The sequence below is a fragment of the Acomys russatus genome, chromosome 23 (assembly GCF_903995435.1).
Source record: "Acomys russatus chromosome 23, mAcoRus1.1, whole genome shotgun sequence".
NCBI classification, from domain to species: Eukaryota; Metazoa; Chordata; class Mammalia; order Rodentia; family Muridae; genus Acomys; species Acomys russatus.
In genome coordinates this window covers 24059695-24074273 of record NC_067159.1, presented here as the reverse complement: position 1 = coordinate 24074273, position 14579 = coordinate 24059695, and the positions used below count along the sequence as shown (strand labels likewise).

The following is a 14579-nucleotide window of genomic DNA, read 5'->3' as shown; positions in this document are numbered from 1 at the left end:
AGGATACAGGTAGCCTGGGGCAGAGGGTGAAGACAGTTTTCCCTCATAGAGTCCTTCCACATAAGCAGATGGGTGACTACAGAGTGCTGGACATATTATAGCTGGGGCTGCTTTTACATTCTAGGTCATCTCTTGGGCACAAAGATGACAAAATCATGTCCGTGAGGCTTGAGTTTGAAAGTCCCCCCCCCCCCCCGGGGCCCTGCCATGAAGAGATCCACTATTCCAGGTAGGAAGTTGTCCCTTCCCCACACTTTTAGAGCTCCTCATTGTGCGGGTGGGTGTACCCACTCCCACATGGGCCGGAAGGGGGAGGGGGGGAGAGTGGGAGGCTCTGCACGTTCCTCTCTGTAGATAGGAATCTTAGCACTTACATGGAGTTGTTATAGTTTGACACAATTCCAGGAGCTTCTCCCGGGGTGGGGTTTTGAAAACAAGGGTTGTTCATATTGCAGAAAATCCCCTGGAGCCATGGTAACATTCCTGCCGAAGGCATTGCCTTGTTGGGAAAATGGCCTTAAGACAGGAAATGAAGACGAGAAGGAGTTAGTCACAGAGGCCAAGTGGAGCGATGGCATAGACTCTCAGACACTCTGCCTCTCCCCTTGTTTACGAAGCAGGAGCATCTAAGGTAGTTTATGCTCTCTCTTGTGTATTAGAGCTCTGTGATATGTGAGGGGATGGAGGAATGGGCTTTGAGAGCAGTGGTTCTCAACCTGTGGGTCGCGACCGCTTTTGGGAGTCAAAAGACCATCAAAAAACACAGTTACCATTATGAAGTAGCAATGAAAAATAATTTTACGGTTGGGGGGCGGGTCACCACAACATGAGGGCGTTTATTAAAGGGTCGCATCATCAGGAAGGTTGAGAACCACCATCCTAGAGGCTTAGATGGACATGCAGAGGGGACCAGGGGCTGGAAGAAGGCACAGAGGCAGGGGGGCTATGAGGCCTCTCCATGGCAGGTGTGGAGGAACCTTCCAAAAAAAGCTGCTTTCCAAAGCCGGCTCCCACGAGGCGTAAGCTCCGGGGTATAGTATTTATTAAGTGTGATCCTGCACTGTCCCTTTTCGTTGCAGATCCACCACGCCCACCCCACCCCCGCACATGTGTACTGCACCATGAAAAACAAATCCCCTGCATCAGTCATCATGAAAAATAGAAGGTAAGTTTAGACAAACAACAACAACAACAACACAACCGAAAAATAATTATATACCCGAGGCTGCATTTGATTCCCAGAACTGCCAAATGAAAGAAATGAATCAACAAGTAGAACATTCTTTCAGTGTCTCCCTACAGCCAAGCACGTACTCAGACAGCGCACAGTCTAACACCCTAGAATTTGTGCAGCACTGATGAACCTGGTTTCTACACTCAGCCCCTCCCAACCCCAGAGTATCCTAAAGGGAAGGACAGCCAGGTCTTCTGGGGTCATACTCACATTCGTGTTGACTGTAGAGTGGGTTGGCATTCCTCAGCCAGATTAACACCAAAAACAAGGATAAAGGCCACACGAGTTCCACTACAAAGCGAATCTGGAAAAAGGTGAATAGAAAGAGAAAGATCAAAGGTGCTAAGAGATTCAGATATATATATATATATATATATATATATATATATATATGTATATATATATATATATATATACATATATATATATATATATAACCAGAGAAAACAGGCCTTCATCTATGTGCTGTCTGAGTTCCAAGACTGGGCTGTTGTAAATCATAGCCCACATAAAAGTTTAGGCGCAATGGGTCATATAGCCCATAATGGCCCCCATAGGTCATGATGGATCCAAAGAAATCGCCATTACTGTCTTAACATTGGAGTGTCTGTGGTGACGTAACACCACATAACATTATGTGCAGCAATGATACTCAGGAATGACAATGTGACTGTTACAGGCTTATGTGCTTACTGTGTTCGAATCACTGAGAGAAAAGTATCTATTCATAAGAACTGAACTAACAGAAACTGGAAGTCTGAAGTGAGGCGTGATGGTACACGTCTGCAATAGCTGTGCTTGGAAGGCTGAGGCAGAAGTTCAAGGCCAGCCCAGAGGCCGGAGCAACTTTGAAGCACAAATGCACTGTAAGAAGTTTACTGTTAACAGCAGCAGCAGCAGCAGCCGTCCTGCGTCTTCTGTTCGCTGTCTCTTGGTTGCATCATTTTGCCTTGTTCTTGCTTTAGTCCTGTGCTCCAGGAGCAACAGACCACACTATTTGTAAATCTACCCATACCCCATAGAACTGCTGGCTTGGGTGTGTAGAAGGCTGTGCTGGGTAGGCTTGGGTCAGTACACTTTACAACGTGCAAAGGGGGATGAAATTATCTCATACGGTACTCCCCAGACTATGTCCCATTGCTAAGAGTAGTCTGACTATTTACCTAAGAACTCTCTTCTTTAGTCCTTACTCTTACGCGACCTCCTGCCTGATTCACTGTATCAAGCAGAGGCTGTGTCCATCTGCATTTTATCTGTGTCTATTCCTGAAACTAGCACCAACACAAGACTGCCATGAAGGCTCTGAGGCTTCAGGGCTTGGCAGATAACGACTGTGCCCTGTGGATGCAGATGCTGGTTTGTTGTTTGGTTGTTTGGTTGGTTTTTGGTTGTTGTTCCAGACAGGCTGTCCTGGGATTCACTCTGTAGACAGGGCTCTGCTGGAATCAGAGGCGTGTGTCACCTTAGCCTGGCTAAGGATACGGATTCTGATAAGCTCTTTGTCATGCTGTTGTCTCAGACAGTGTACATCTCCCAAGCTCTCATTCTGTGGGTGAGTGTAGAGACCTGAAGAGGGTGGGTGACTTGTACAGTGTCAAAACAGGAAGCAAAAATCCAGCTTCCTGCCCCCAGGGCCAGTGCTCTTCCTATACTTCTACTCCTTTGCCTTCTGGTGCACAGTAGACCTGGCCTGAAGATGGTCATTGAATTAATGAATGAACCAGGGAGCAAATGACTCTGAAATACAGTGCCCCAAAGCAATGTCAACTGAAATCCAGTTAGCCAACATTTGTTTTCCTTCAACAAGGCCTGCTGTTTAAGGAAAGCAGACATACTGCCCCATTCCTCCTCCCTCCCTGCAACCCAAAGAGGCAGCTGGTCTCAACCTAGCATAGAAAGTTGGCACCCAGATGTAGGCTTGCTTTAGAGTCAGAGCTCTCCTGCCTGTAAAGGAGGTGCTCACTTGGTGCTGTTCGCCTTCCAGCCCTGTACACAGTGGGAGGACTCAGATGTGGAACTATAGAGGAGAAGAGGGAAAGAACGTGAAACAGGGAATTAGACACGAAAGAGACATCCTAGGAGGTAGATGCTTCAGAAATGTTTGACAAGCCATGTGCTGCTTAAAACAAAACAGAACACAACCCAGACATTTGCTGGCAACCAAGTTCTCACATATCTGAAAACTGGAGGTAGAAAATAGATCACACGTTGAAGGAAAGCAAGACTGTTTACAGGTACAGGGTAACTTAAAAAAAAAAAAAAAAGACTTTACTCAATACGTTAAAGGAAGCACACAGACAGATAGGGCAGGACACAACAGTCGATTTCCTTTAAGGTCCTTGGATTCCAGAACTTTCCTATACCTTTTCCTACAAGGTTGCGAAACACCAATATTGGGCAGTTCTCACCTGGTGTTTAAGAAGACTGCCCCAGGAAAACTTGCTAGCCATTAGACTTGCTGGTAATTCCCCCAAAGACATGCACATCCAGACAGCCTCCCTGGCCTAATCCCCTGCCTGCTCCACATCACTCAGAGGCACATCTGTCCTCCACTGTAACTCCAGCACCGGACACAAGGCAGGACTCATAGGAAGCTCCCATGAGATTTCTCCAGAAGGCATAAGTCTCAGTCAAGATGGGCCTAGGATGCTTCTCTGGGAAGCTGGAGTTGACACAGGGGCTCAGGCCATCAACAGTCTGAAGATAAAACACATTGCACCCCACAAAGGCACGTCTACCAGCTTTTCCCTCCCCTTCCCTTCCGGATCATCCTGTAAGCATGGTGGGGAACGGGTTTGGCAAGATAGCAGTGGGACAGGTGCAAGTGACAAAACTGGAAGTTGCTCTCAGAGTCCTCACAGAGGAAATGAGACAACCAGTCCAGAGTCTTTCCCCTTGACTCTTCCTAAGACAGTCGCTTGCAGTGCTGGCTCTCTACCAAAGAGACTGCTGCCTTCTTGCAGCATGTTTGCCCGTGAGCTGTACAGGATGCTAAATGTCACCCGTGCTGATCTGCAATGTGAAGATTTGTGCTTCACCCATTCTCAGGCTTGCTTAATTTCTGAGTCTCAGTTTTCTCATCTATGAAATGGGTGTGTTGTTTTGTCCTCCATGTATAACGAGAGTCAGCAACAGACTACTCTGGGGCCAAGGACTGGGGCTGAGGATACTCTTTGAACCTCTCCATGCCACATCTGTCAAAAAGGAGTGACATGGGGTGGGGGATGGGGGTGGGGGATGGGGGTCAGGGTGTGGGGGTTGGGGAGGGGAGGTCCTGTCTCCCAAAGCTGTTGTGATAATGAAATGTGTTTATCATGCCCAATATAGGAAGCAGTGCCTGGCACACAGACCACCTATTATTGTCTCATAGAGTCATGATAAAGGCCACAGGAACACAGTGGGTGATTGCAGGGCACAGACAGACAGACGATGGAAGAAATACAGTGAAAATTAACAGCAGCCTTGCAAGCCTCTCCCCCCATCTCAGTGTCGCCCTGGGGAAGCTGATGTTTTTCCTCTTCGTGGGGTCTGGAGGGGCTGCCACCACTGGCCACCTGTCATCCTTGGTCCAACTAACAGAGGCAGGTGGGTCCTCCCAGCAGCCTCTTCCCCTCCCCCAGACTCAGTACCACCAGCCCAGAAGGGCGCTGCCCTTGCTGCTCAAGTGTACACAGGCATGCCCTAGGGAGAAATTCCACATGATAATAAAAACCACGCTCCAGAGTCCCCCCCTGCCCCCTCCCTGCTTTAAACACGTCTGTAACTTTAATTAAGCCCAGTCCAAGCTCAGAAGCACCCCCTACCCATGCCCCCCAACCCTCATGGAATTTTTAAAAACTAAACTGGTATTTCCTTGTTCCCCCCTCCTCCCCATCCCACCCCCTGCCTTCCCTCCCCTCCTCTTTACCATTCAGCCTATGTGGGGGAGGGAAGGTTCCTGGCCAGGGCAGAGCTGGGCTTGTTGTTTTAAAACAGCCAGTTAGGTCGGCTCCCTTCCTTCTCTGTTTTCAATTTAAAAGAGAGGTAGTCAGAGCTGGAGAGTGCTGATCCTCCCTTCTGGGCTGGGAATCCAGAGGGGACTCAAACCTGGCCCCATGCCACCTGGAGCCTGGCCTTGGAGCTGGTGCCCAGCTGCCTTCAACCCCTGTATCCCGATCTTCTCGTCCGCTGATGCTGGGCCCAGCACTAAAGGCCACAGTGATGCCAGGCCTCCATCTCTAGAGTTTAGGAAGTGAATTCCTACTCTTTTTAAGACAAGGTTTCACTGTGTAGCCCTGGCTGCCCTGGAACTCAATCTGTAAAGCAGGCCGTCCCTTTGCCTCTCCTTCCCGGAGTGCTGAGATTAAAGGTGTGTGCCAGTACCATCTGGCTGTAAACCCCTATTTTGATGAGTCTTCAGGCCTTCATTAAACATCCTGTCTTCCGGAAGAGGGGGACTGGGGACTACAAGGGACTCTAGATATGTACACTCAGAGGCAAGAAAAATTGACACTAACATGCTGTGCAAGCCCTCTCGACCTGCATGGGCTGATGTGAAACTGGACAGTGTCTTTGGGAGGCAGGGGTGTGAGGGTTAAACTCCTCAGAAATCTCTTCTGAACTCCTGGGCCCCCTCCCCCACCCCATGAAGTGTAGCAGCCTCCTTCTGCTGGCCTCCAAATTCAAAGGCTGTGCTCAGCTCCCCTTCATGCAGGTCAGACATACACTTAGGCTACAGAGCCGATATTAGGTTACCTCTATTGCCCTGGTAAGTGATAAATTACTGAGCCACTTGCTCTTTCTGATATCTGTGACAGTAAGCTTGATGAGCACATCTGCTGTCCTGAAGCCACACATGGTTTAATCCTGGGCCCAACCCATCCTAACCCTTATGAAGCCTCAGTTACCTTATTGGTACCCACAGGGATAACGGAAGCCCACATCATTGGCACCCATGGGGGTAACCAATCCTCTCTGTATTTACTGTGAGAGTTAAATGATGCAATGCATTTAGTACCATGGCACATACTTTCTAACATCAAGCAAGTGCTAACGTGAGATGGGAACTGAAGGGGAGCAGGCACCTGAAGACTCCCATCCTGCATCTTGAGGGGATGAAAGAAGAGGGTGAAGAACCTTGGTGTCTGCCTGTTCTCACCTGCTCACTGCTCAATGCTAAGCATCTAAAATATAAATGTTGGAGAAATGGCTGAGTTATGGGTCAGCCATGCTGCACTTTCCGCAGCCACCGTTTCCTAGAGGCAGATCTTTCCAGAAGATCCAAATGCCTTGAAAGGACCCACAGCTCCCCTCATAGAGCTACTGGGGGTTTAGAAAAATGCTCTCATCCTACCTATTCATCTGGATAACATTGGCTATCTAGAGGCATGGGCTGGGGGTGTGGGGTGGGGGTGTGGGGTGGGGGTGGGGGCAGGGAAGATCTCAATTTCTAGGTGATAGCAAATACAGGCAGGGCCCAGGCTTCAATGAGCCTGGGTTCACAGCATGAATGGCTCCATCCCCTGTGGGATGGACAGTTAAGAAAGTCTCCATGCCCCAAAAGGCATACACTTGCCAATGCCAGGGAAAGGCTCAGCTTCCTGAGCCAATCCTGTCTCTGGAAATCGTGTTGGCTTGTCACAGCAATGGGAGCATTGCTGGTCAGCAGTCCAGGCACTGGGGGAGGGGTGGAGGTGGTGGGGGTGGGCAGCGGCATATTGGATTTCCTTGGCAATCTATAGAGTATTTGCACCCGGGGAGCAGAGGCTGAACTGTCTCATTTATCACTGTGAACTTAGCACCTGGCACGCTGCCTGGCGACTATTATTTCTTGACTGAATGAGTGCGTGAACACGATGAAGTTAACAATGAGTCTCGCTCAGGGTTTGACAGCGTTTTCATTCAGGAAGGGAAATTTCTGGAAGGGATTGAGCCTTTGGTTACTGTTAGCACTTGGTCCCCGGGGGTCCCAAATAACCTCAAGGCTAATTTGAAATGACACCAGCCGTAGGACAATGGTGTCCCCATGGCTGAGTTTGGCCTCTCTCTCCAGCTTCCCTGTGTACTGTCTGAACCACACCTAAGCCTTTGAACTGTCTGAATGGTGTCCCTTGCTTCTTCTATTTGTTAGTTAAAAAGCTGTCACTCCTCAACCGGAAGGTCACCAGCCAGGCCTCCTTTCTCATGGAGTCTGGACTTGATACCAGACCCTGCTTTCAGATCTCTGGTCCTTGCTGCCATCTTAGCAGCAATTTCTCTCCCTTCCCTAGGCTTTCTCAGTGGGAGTGTGGCACCTTCTACTTGCCCATAACCTCAGAGTTTTCCCTGCTCTCTCAGCTGCTAGTCTTGTGCTTAGCTGACACATGTCCCTGCGCATCTCTCTCTGACCAAGTCTGCCTAAGGCGCACACAGGTCTTCACACGCCCCACCACCTGGTCCCCTTTCTTCCTTAATGTTCTGGCTAATACCCAGGAAAGCCCTGTTCTGCCTATAGAAACCCACGCCGACTACCCTCTTCCCCGTACCCTCTTCCCTGTAGCCTGTCTCCTCCCCCGACATCTTCATGAGGCTCATCTTTCTTTCCTTTTTGTATATGTGTGCGTGGTGAATACATGTGTGTGTGTGTAGGCCAGGGTTCAACAAGAGGTATCTTCCTCAATCCTGGGCCTCATTATTTAATCTCAGCACCCCCCCCACTTCTCACAGCGCCCCCCCCCCCCACTCTCACAGCAAACCCTACCTCACCCCCACCCCCACCACATCAGCTTCTTTAGCCCGTGCCATGTTTTTAGGACTCTGCTGGGCTCTGGGTCAACCATTCCTTCTTCCCTTCTTCCTCTCTCTGTCTCTGTCTGTCTGTCTCTTCCCTTCCTCCCCTCCTCCCTCTATCTATCTCATGTATCCCAGACTGGCTCTGAACTCACGCACTATATAACCAAGAGTGACTTTGAATTTCTGATCCCCTTGGCAGGTGTGTACCACCGCACTCAGTTTATGCAGTCCTGAGGACGGAATCCAGGGCTTAGTGTGTGTGCTAGGCCAGCACTCTACTAACTGAGGCACATCCTCAGCCCCATTTCTTTATGGATTTCTTCCTTATCTCTTCATAGAAAAGCTATAGAGAAGCCATTTATAGTGTGACTCAGGGGAGTCTGATCACCTGCAGCTCTCGCCGCCATTTCTCCTGGGATAGTCCATCCACCTTACTTTATATGACTCTGGGCTCTCAAAATATACTTCACTTTTCCCCAGCCATTATGAAAACTACTTCAGAGGGAATGTACACTTTACACCTTTAAGCCCTTAGTCTGGTCCAACGGTGTCTGGTGAGTAAAGAGTTTGGGGAAATCTGTGGTCAGCAGCACAGTGCACTCAGTGAGCCTATGAAGCAGTTGGAAGGTGCAAGACTTTCTGCACCATAAAGACAGAAAAGATGTGTTCATCAAAACTGTGGCTACCCTGGGAACTGCAAGCCAATTCCAGAACACTTATGTATGAAGAAGTGCCTGCTCGAAGCTGCAGAACTAGTCAAAGCTGCTTTGCTTTCCTCTGAGGCTTTTGCGGGGGGGGTTGTTTTGGTTTGTTTTTGTGTTTCTTCAGGGATAGGAATGCTTCCAGTGTGTGGTGAGAGCTGGACCAGCAGGTGCCAACGCTGGAGCAGTGGGGAGCAGCAGTGGACTCCTGTGCTGGCCAGGGGACAGAATAATTTTCATATAGTCAAGGACAAGAGAAGGGTGACATCCTATGCGTGGGCCCTTGGTCAGAGAGGCTCATGGAGAGGCTAATGGTGGCCTCAGAGCTAAGGGGCGAACTAGTTTCCAGCCTTCTCCTCCCTCCACCCACCCCATGTTATTACCTTTTGTCTTTTCCTCAGAGTCCAGTTCTTCCAAAGCAAAAGCTGTATCTGCCTGAGGAAGCCCATACCGGACCACGCCAGCACTGGGGGGATCGCCCTGCCCAGGGGCTCAGGCCGGCAAACAAAGGCCGTTGGGACTGCCTCCAGCTCAGGCTGCTGTGTCCTTCTGGTGATTAAAGGTTGCTTTTCCCCTTCCAGCATAATCTCTTCTAATTACCTGTAAGCCCTTTGTCAGGGGTGGGGGTGGGGTGGGAGGCAGGCTTTGGCTCCTGTTTAGAGGAAGAAAAGCCCTACACAAGTGCTCAATGGAAAAACTAAGCTCCTCAGCTACCCCTTCCCGTCAGATGTCAGAGGGGCTCCTGCGGTTTCTGAGGAGGGTGTTCTGATCTCTCTTGGACAATTCCCTTTGCATACCTAGAACCCCCCCCCCCCGACATTTCCCTCCCAGTGATCTGACTTGGGCCAGCACCCTGAATTTGACTGCTTCCCCTTAGGAAGTGAGAGCTAAAATGACCCCTTCTTTTTTCAGCCCTTTGTTTTTTGCACTGTAATAACTTCAAGTCCGATCAACCAGTCCTGGATGAATCCAAACTCAGCAGGCCAATAGCAATGCCTGCCACAGGCTGGGGCCATGAAACCGGGACCAGTCTAGCTCAGCAGTGGGTGTTGCTAGAGAGAGAACCACTGGGTGAAGGAGTTGTGATTCCAAAGACACCGCCCCCCCACCCCATGTTTTCTTGGTATGTCCCCGTGGAAGCTTTGCCTCTGCCTTCTCAAAGCTCAGGAATATTTTCTCTTTGAAAAGTCCTAGTCGGCCAGGCGGTGGTGGTGCACACCTTTAATCCCAGTGCTCGGGAGGCAGAGCCAGGTGGATTTCTGTGAGTTCAAGACCAGCCTGATCTCTGTGAGTTCCCGTCCAGCCTGGTCTACAGTGTGAGCTCCAAGACAGCCAAGGCTACCCAGAGAAACCCAGTCTCAAAAAAAACCCCAAACAAACAAACAAACAACAAAAACAACAACAACAACAAAACAAAGCAAAGCAAAACAAAACAAAAGTTCCTAGACATTAAGACCTCAAAAGGGTGAAAAGAGAACCGTGGAGTAGGGTGGATGCTGACTTGGTGGAATTCATGGTCTGTTTGTAAACATAGCACATGAACACAGATAACCTAAAAAATGTATGAGGGCAGCCATGAGAGCTGACTGGCTGTGCTTGGCAAAGCTTCCAATGACGGAGTGAGTTTCTGCTCTGCGTGTTTAAAAGGTCCCTTGGAGGTAGTGGCATTGAATACAGACTGTGATCAATACAAAATAGCATCTTACACATAATACATTTAGGATGTGGTAATACTGTAAACTGTCTTTGCCTATCTTACTTTTATCATTGTTACAGTCTTGTGCGGTAGCTGGGTGTTCTGTTTTACAGGGAAGCAATCTGAACCCTCACAAGATTAAGTACTTTGCTCGTTGTCACACATGATAATACTGAGTTATTGAACTAATATCTCACTAAAATGCCACGGGAGGCAGAAACCTGCTCAGGCAAACTACAAGTAATAAGGATGGTTCCAGTGGGGTATGGGTGGGAGAATCTGGGAGAAGAGGCTATAAAAGAGAAACAGAGACCAGATTCAGAAAGTCCTGATGATTGACTCAGTGAGCAAATATGAAGTGATCTCTGAGTGGATCACAAGTGCAAGGCACCCCCAAACAGAAGCAAGCTCTGGACGGAATCATTAAGTGCTTCTTAAAGGTGAGAGTGTGGTTTTTATCATTCAGGAAGAGATTAAAAACACTCTAATCCAATGCCTACCTAAGAGCTACATGGGACAGGCCTATTGAGAGAAAGCAGGAGTAGAAAGTGTCACATAAGAGAAGGGGCGGGGCTTGGAGTGCCCAGAAGCAAAGAGACACAGCAGATAGGTGACTGATTGGAAGTGAGTGATGAAGAAGAGGAAGAAGAAGAAGAAGAAGAAGAAGAAGAAGAAGAAGAAGAAGAAGAAGAAGAAGAAGAAGAAGAAGAAGAAGAAGCAAAAGAAGCAGCAGCCAACTAGAATGGTTGGGGCTTGCAACCTGATTGGCTGGATAATGAGAGGATGGATGGTATGCCCTTCTGAAAGAGGAATGGCGCGGGGGGGGGGGGTGGCAATGAGGGGGCTAGCAGGAGACTTGCATTTGCTTCTGATATTTTTTTAACTTGGTGTTTTAGACTATTCTAGTCTGGTCTGGAACTGTATATATAGCTGAGGATGACCTTGAACTCCCGATCCTTCTGCTTCTACCTCCCAAGCACTGAGATGTCAGGTCTGAGCTATCCTATCCAGCTACGTTGGGGTTGAAGCCAAAGTCCCTATGATGTGTGCTGCACTCTGATGGCCAGCAGGCAGCGAACACCTGGGTCTGGAATCATGAACCAGCTTTTAGGATGGAGATACAGATTTGCGACCCATCAGCACATAGATGGATGACTCAGTCCAAGGCACCATTAATCAATCAGGTTGCCATTGTAGATGCTTGGGAAGTAGGTGAGGTTATACAGGGACAGCAGGTGAGGGACTAGGTCTTCTTCCAAATTACCCAATGACTGGGGGAAAGTCATAGCCATCAGATTATCGGCTATGTAAATCATCTCCTATTACAATTTAAATAGTCCACAGTTAAGTGAATTAGGGAGGGATGGGCTCAACTGATGGCAAGTACTTTTTCTAACTCACTAACAGTCAGGTTGCATTGGTCCTCTGACTGGGGCTCTTCTTGCCCCAACAAATGTTGCCTGAGATTGAATCTTCCTTTTTTCATTGTGAAATACACATGACATAAACCCACCATTTTAGTCAATTTAAGATATATAGTTCAGGACTGTTAAGAACATGTCCCCTAGCTGGACGATGGTGACACAAGCCTTTAATCCTAGCACTCTGGAAGGCAGAGGCAGGTGGATCTCTTGTGATTTTGAAGCTAGTCTGGTCTACAGAGAGAGTTCCAGGACACCTAGGGTTATTCAGAGAATCTCTGTCTTGAAGAACCAACCAACCCAACAAACAAGCAAACACATGCCCTATGTTCAGCCATCACCACTACCCATCTCCATAAGCTGTTTTTTTTACTTTATAATATTAAACTCTGTGCACATTAAATAATAACTCCTCAATTCCTTCTTTCTCTAGGCCATAGAAACCACCATTTCCATTTCTGTCAACTCAATGGAACCATGTGACATTTGCCTTTTCATGTCTGGCTGACTGTGTTAAAGGTTATCTATGTTGAAACATATCTCAATCACTCAGGTTTCTCTGACAAAATGCCATAAATATTAGATGAACAACAGATTTTTTTCCCCCTCACAGCTCCAGGGACTGTGTAAGACTAAGAAAAAGACGCTGACAGATAGGATGTCTCGTGAGGCACCACTTTCTGCTTCCTAGACAGTGCCTTCTGTGTGTGTGCTCACATGAGGGAAGCAGTAAAGGGCTCTCTTTAGCCTCTTTTAAGGTCACTGGTCCCACTCACCAGGCCTCTGTTCTCACAACTAGTCCCTCGCAATGGCTCAGACTTCTATCATACTAGGGGTTAAAATTTCAATTTGTGGATTTTCAAAGGCCACATACATTCCAAGCCATAAGACATGAGTCCAACTTCCTTTCCTTAAAGCTAAATGTATTTTATTGCATGTATATTCCATTTTACTTGCCCTTTCACACTTTGACTGCTATGAGTAATACTCCTATTTTACAAATATTACAGTATATAGCACAGGCCAGCACAGGCCCTGAGGCTGTGTTCCCAGAGCAACACACCTGATAGCAAAGAGAATTTACAGGACACTCGGGGAGGATGGGAAAGGGTGTCCCAGCCTCAGCCAAGTCCCCAGCCAGCTGTCGTTAGACACTGTTGTGCTCCTGTGTCTCAGGCAGGTTAGGTGTGAGACATCCCAATCCTAGTGATTCTTCCCTTTGTGGAATGCGTTCAGTTTTGGCTCCTATCACTTTTAAATTAAATAGTCTTGAATATGTAAGTTATATTAGCCATGGACGATATACATATCCTCCACATAGTACTTATGAACACACACACACACACACACACACACACACACACACACACACACAAGCGCGCGCACGTGCATGCGTGCACTGTGCACTGTTGGGTTATATTCTTGAGTAGGTCCATGATCATAGTATTAATGTAAGGGGAAAACTCGATTGAGTTATATAAAGTGTCAAGGAAAAGAGGCCTGCTGTCTGTCATGTCTATGTTGGATACATATGACAGGAGGATATCCATGGGAACTAAGTTTCAGTTAGGAGCAAGTTCTAGGTGCTACTTTTTACACAGTCAGGTGGCCACAAATAGCAACGATGAACTGCACATTTCAAAAAGCCAGAAGAGATCCTTAAATATTTTCACCATCAAGAAATGGCAAGGGTAACCAGGTGTGGTGGCGCACGCCTTTAATCCCAGATTGCTGTGAGTTTGAGGCTAGCCCGGCTACAAAGTGAGTCTAGGACAGCCAAGGGTACATGGAGAAACCTTGCCTCGAAAAAAACCAAAAAAATAAAAAAATAAAAAATAAAATAAAAAATAAAAAAATAAAAAAAAGTTTTAAAAATTAAAAAAAATTACATGGTGTATACAAGTATAGAAAAATAGCATGATTCTTCAAATATACATCCAATGCTTATGTTCTTATATTACATTTGGAAAAATGTAAAGATAAATTAATTTCAAGTTTTAAAAAAGGAAGTGGAACTCCCAAATAGTATTTTCAGTTCTTGGACATAACAAGGAAAGGCTGACAAAACTAGTTAAGTCAACTGACAGTACAATATTTAAAGAGATGTGTGGCAGGTTTACAATCCTCATCAGTCACCCCACACTGTGATCATCAAAACGTGAAAATTATATTAGTTGAGATGTGGTGAGACCACTAAGTGGGACAGAGCACTTGCCACACAGATCTGCTGATCTGTGTTTGATTACTGTATTCCACAATGAAGGCAAGAGCTAGAATTAATTCCACTACTGTCCTCTGACCTCCACACATGCACTCACACTGCACACACCATGACGAATAAATACAACCATTTTTTAGTTATGCCAAGTGACTCAGTGCTTGGGTAGCTGATGAATCAAGCAAGTGTGATATTTGTTTCCAACTTTGACTTTTGTTTTAGATGTGCTTATCAGTCACTGAGTGCTACGAGAACCCCTTGCGAGAGTCTCAGAGTGGAAGTATAAACATACTTTCCCTCTGTGTTTAGAAGTGGAAGCGATACTACATAGTTTATCACCAGAGAGGAGTAATGAATGCTTCAGAGCCATTGGCATAGAGTAGAGGATTTTTCCCCTCCTAAAAACATAATCTCTAAAAGTCTCATAAGAAAGAGTGCCTTTGGAAAAGAAAACAAAACAAAACAAAAAAACCCATCATGAAATGTGGCTATTTCCCCCTATTTTCTCAGGATGGCATACTAACTATATTATTTCTAACTATATTATTATATTTAAACA

General features: G+C 47.1%; 1 protein-coding gene across 1 annotated transcript in view; it reads right to left on the bottom strand.

Moving 5' to 3' along the window:
• The window catches only part of Abca4 (ATP binding cassette subfamily A member 4), a 140788-nt gene extending 131611 nt beyond the window's left edge, over positions 1–9177 (bottom strand). Inside the window, 3 exon segments of the mRNA XM_051165778.1 lie at positions 375–516; positions 1445–1538; positions 9069–9177. Of these exon segments, the coding sequence (XP_051021735.1) occupies positions 375–516; positions 1445–1538; positions 9069–9134 (302 nt within the window). The 5' untranslated portion in view covers positions 9135–9177.
• Positions 9178–14579: the final 5402 nt, after the last annotated feature.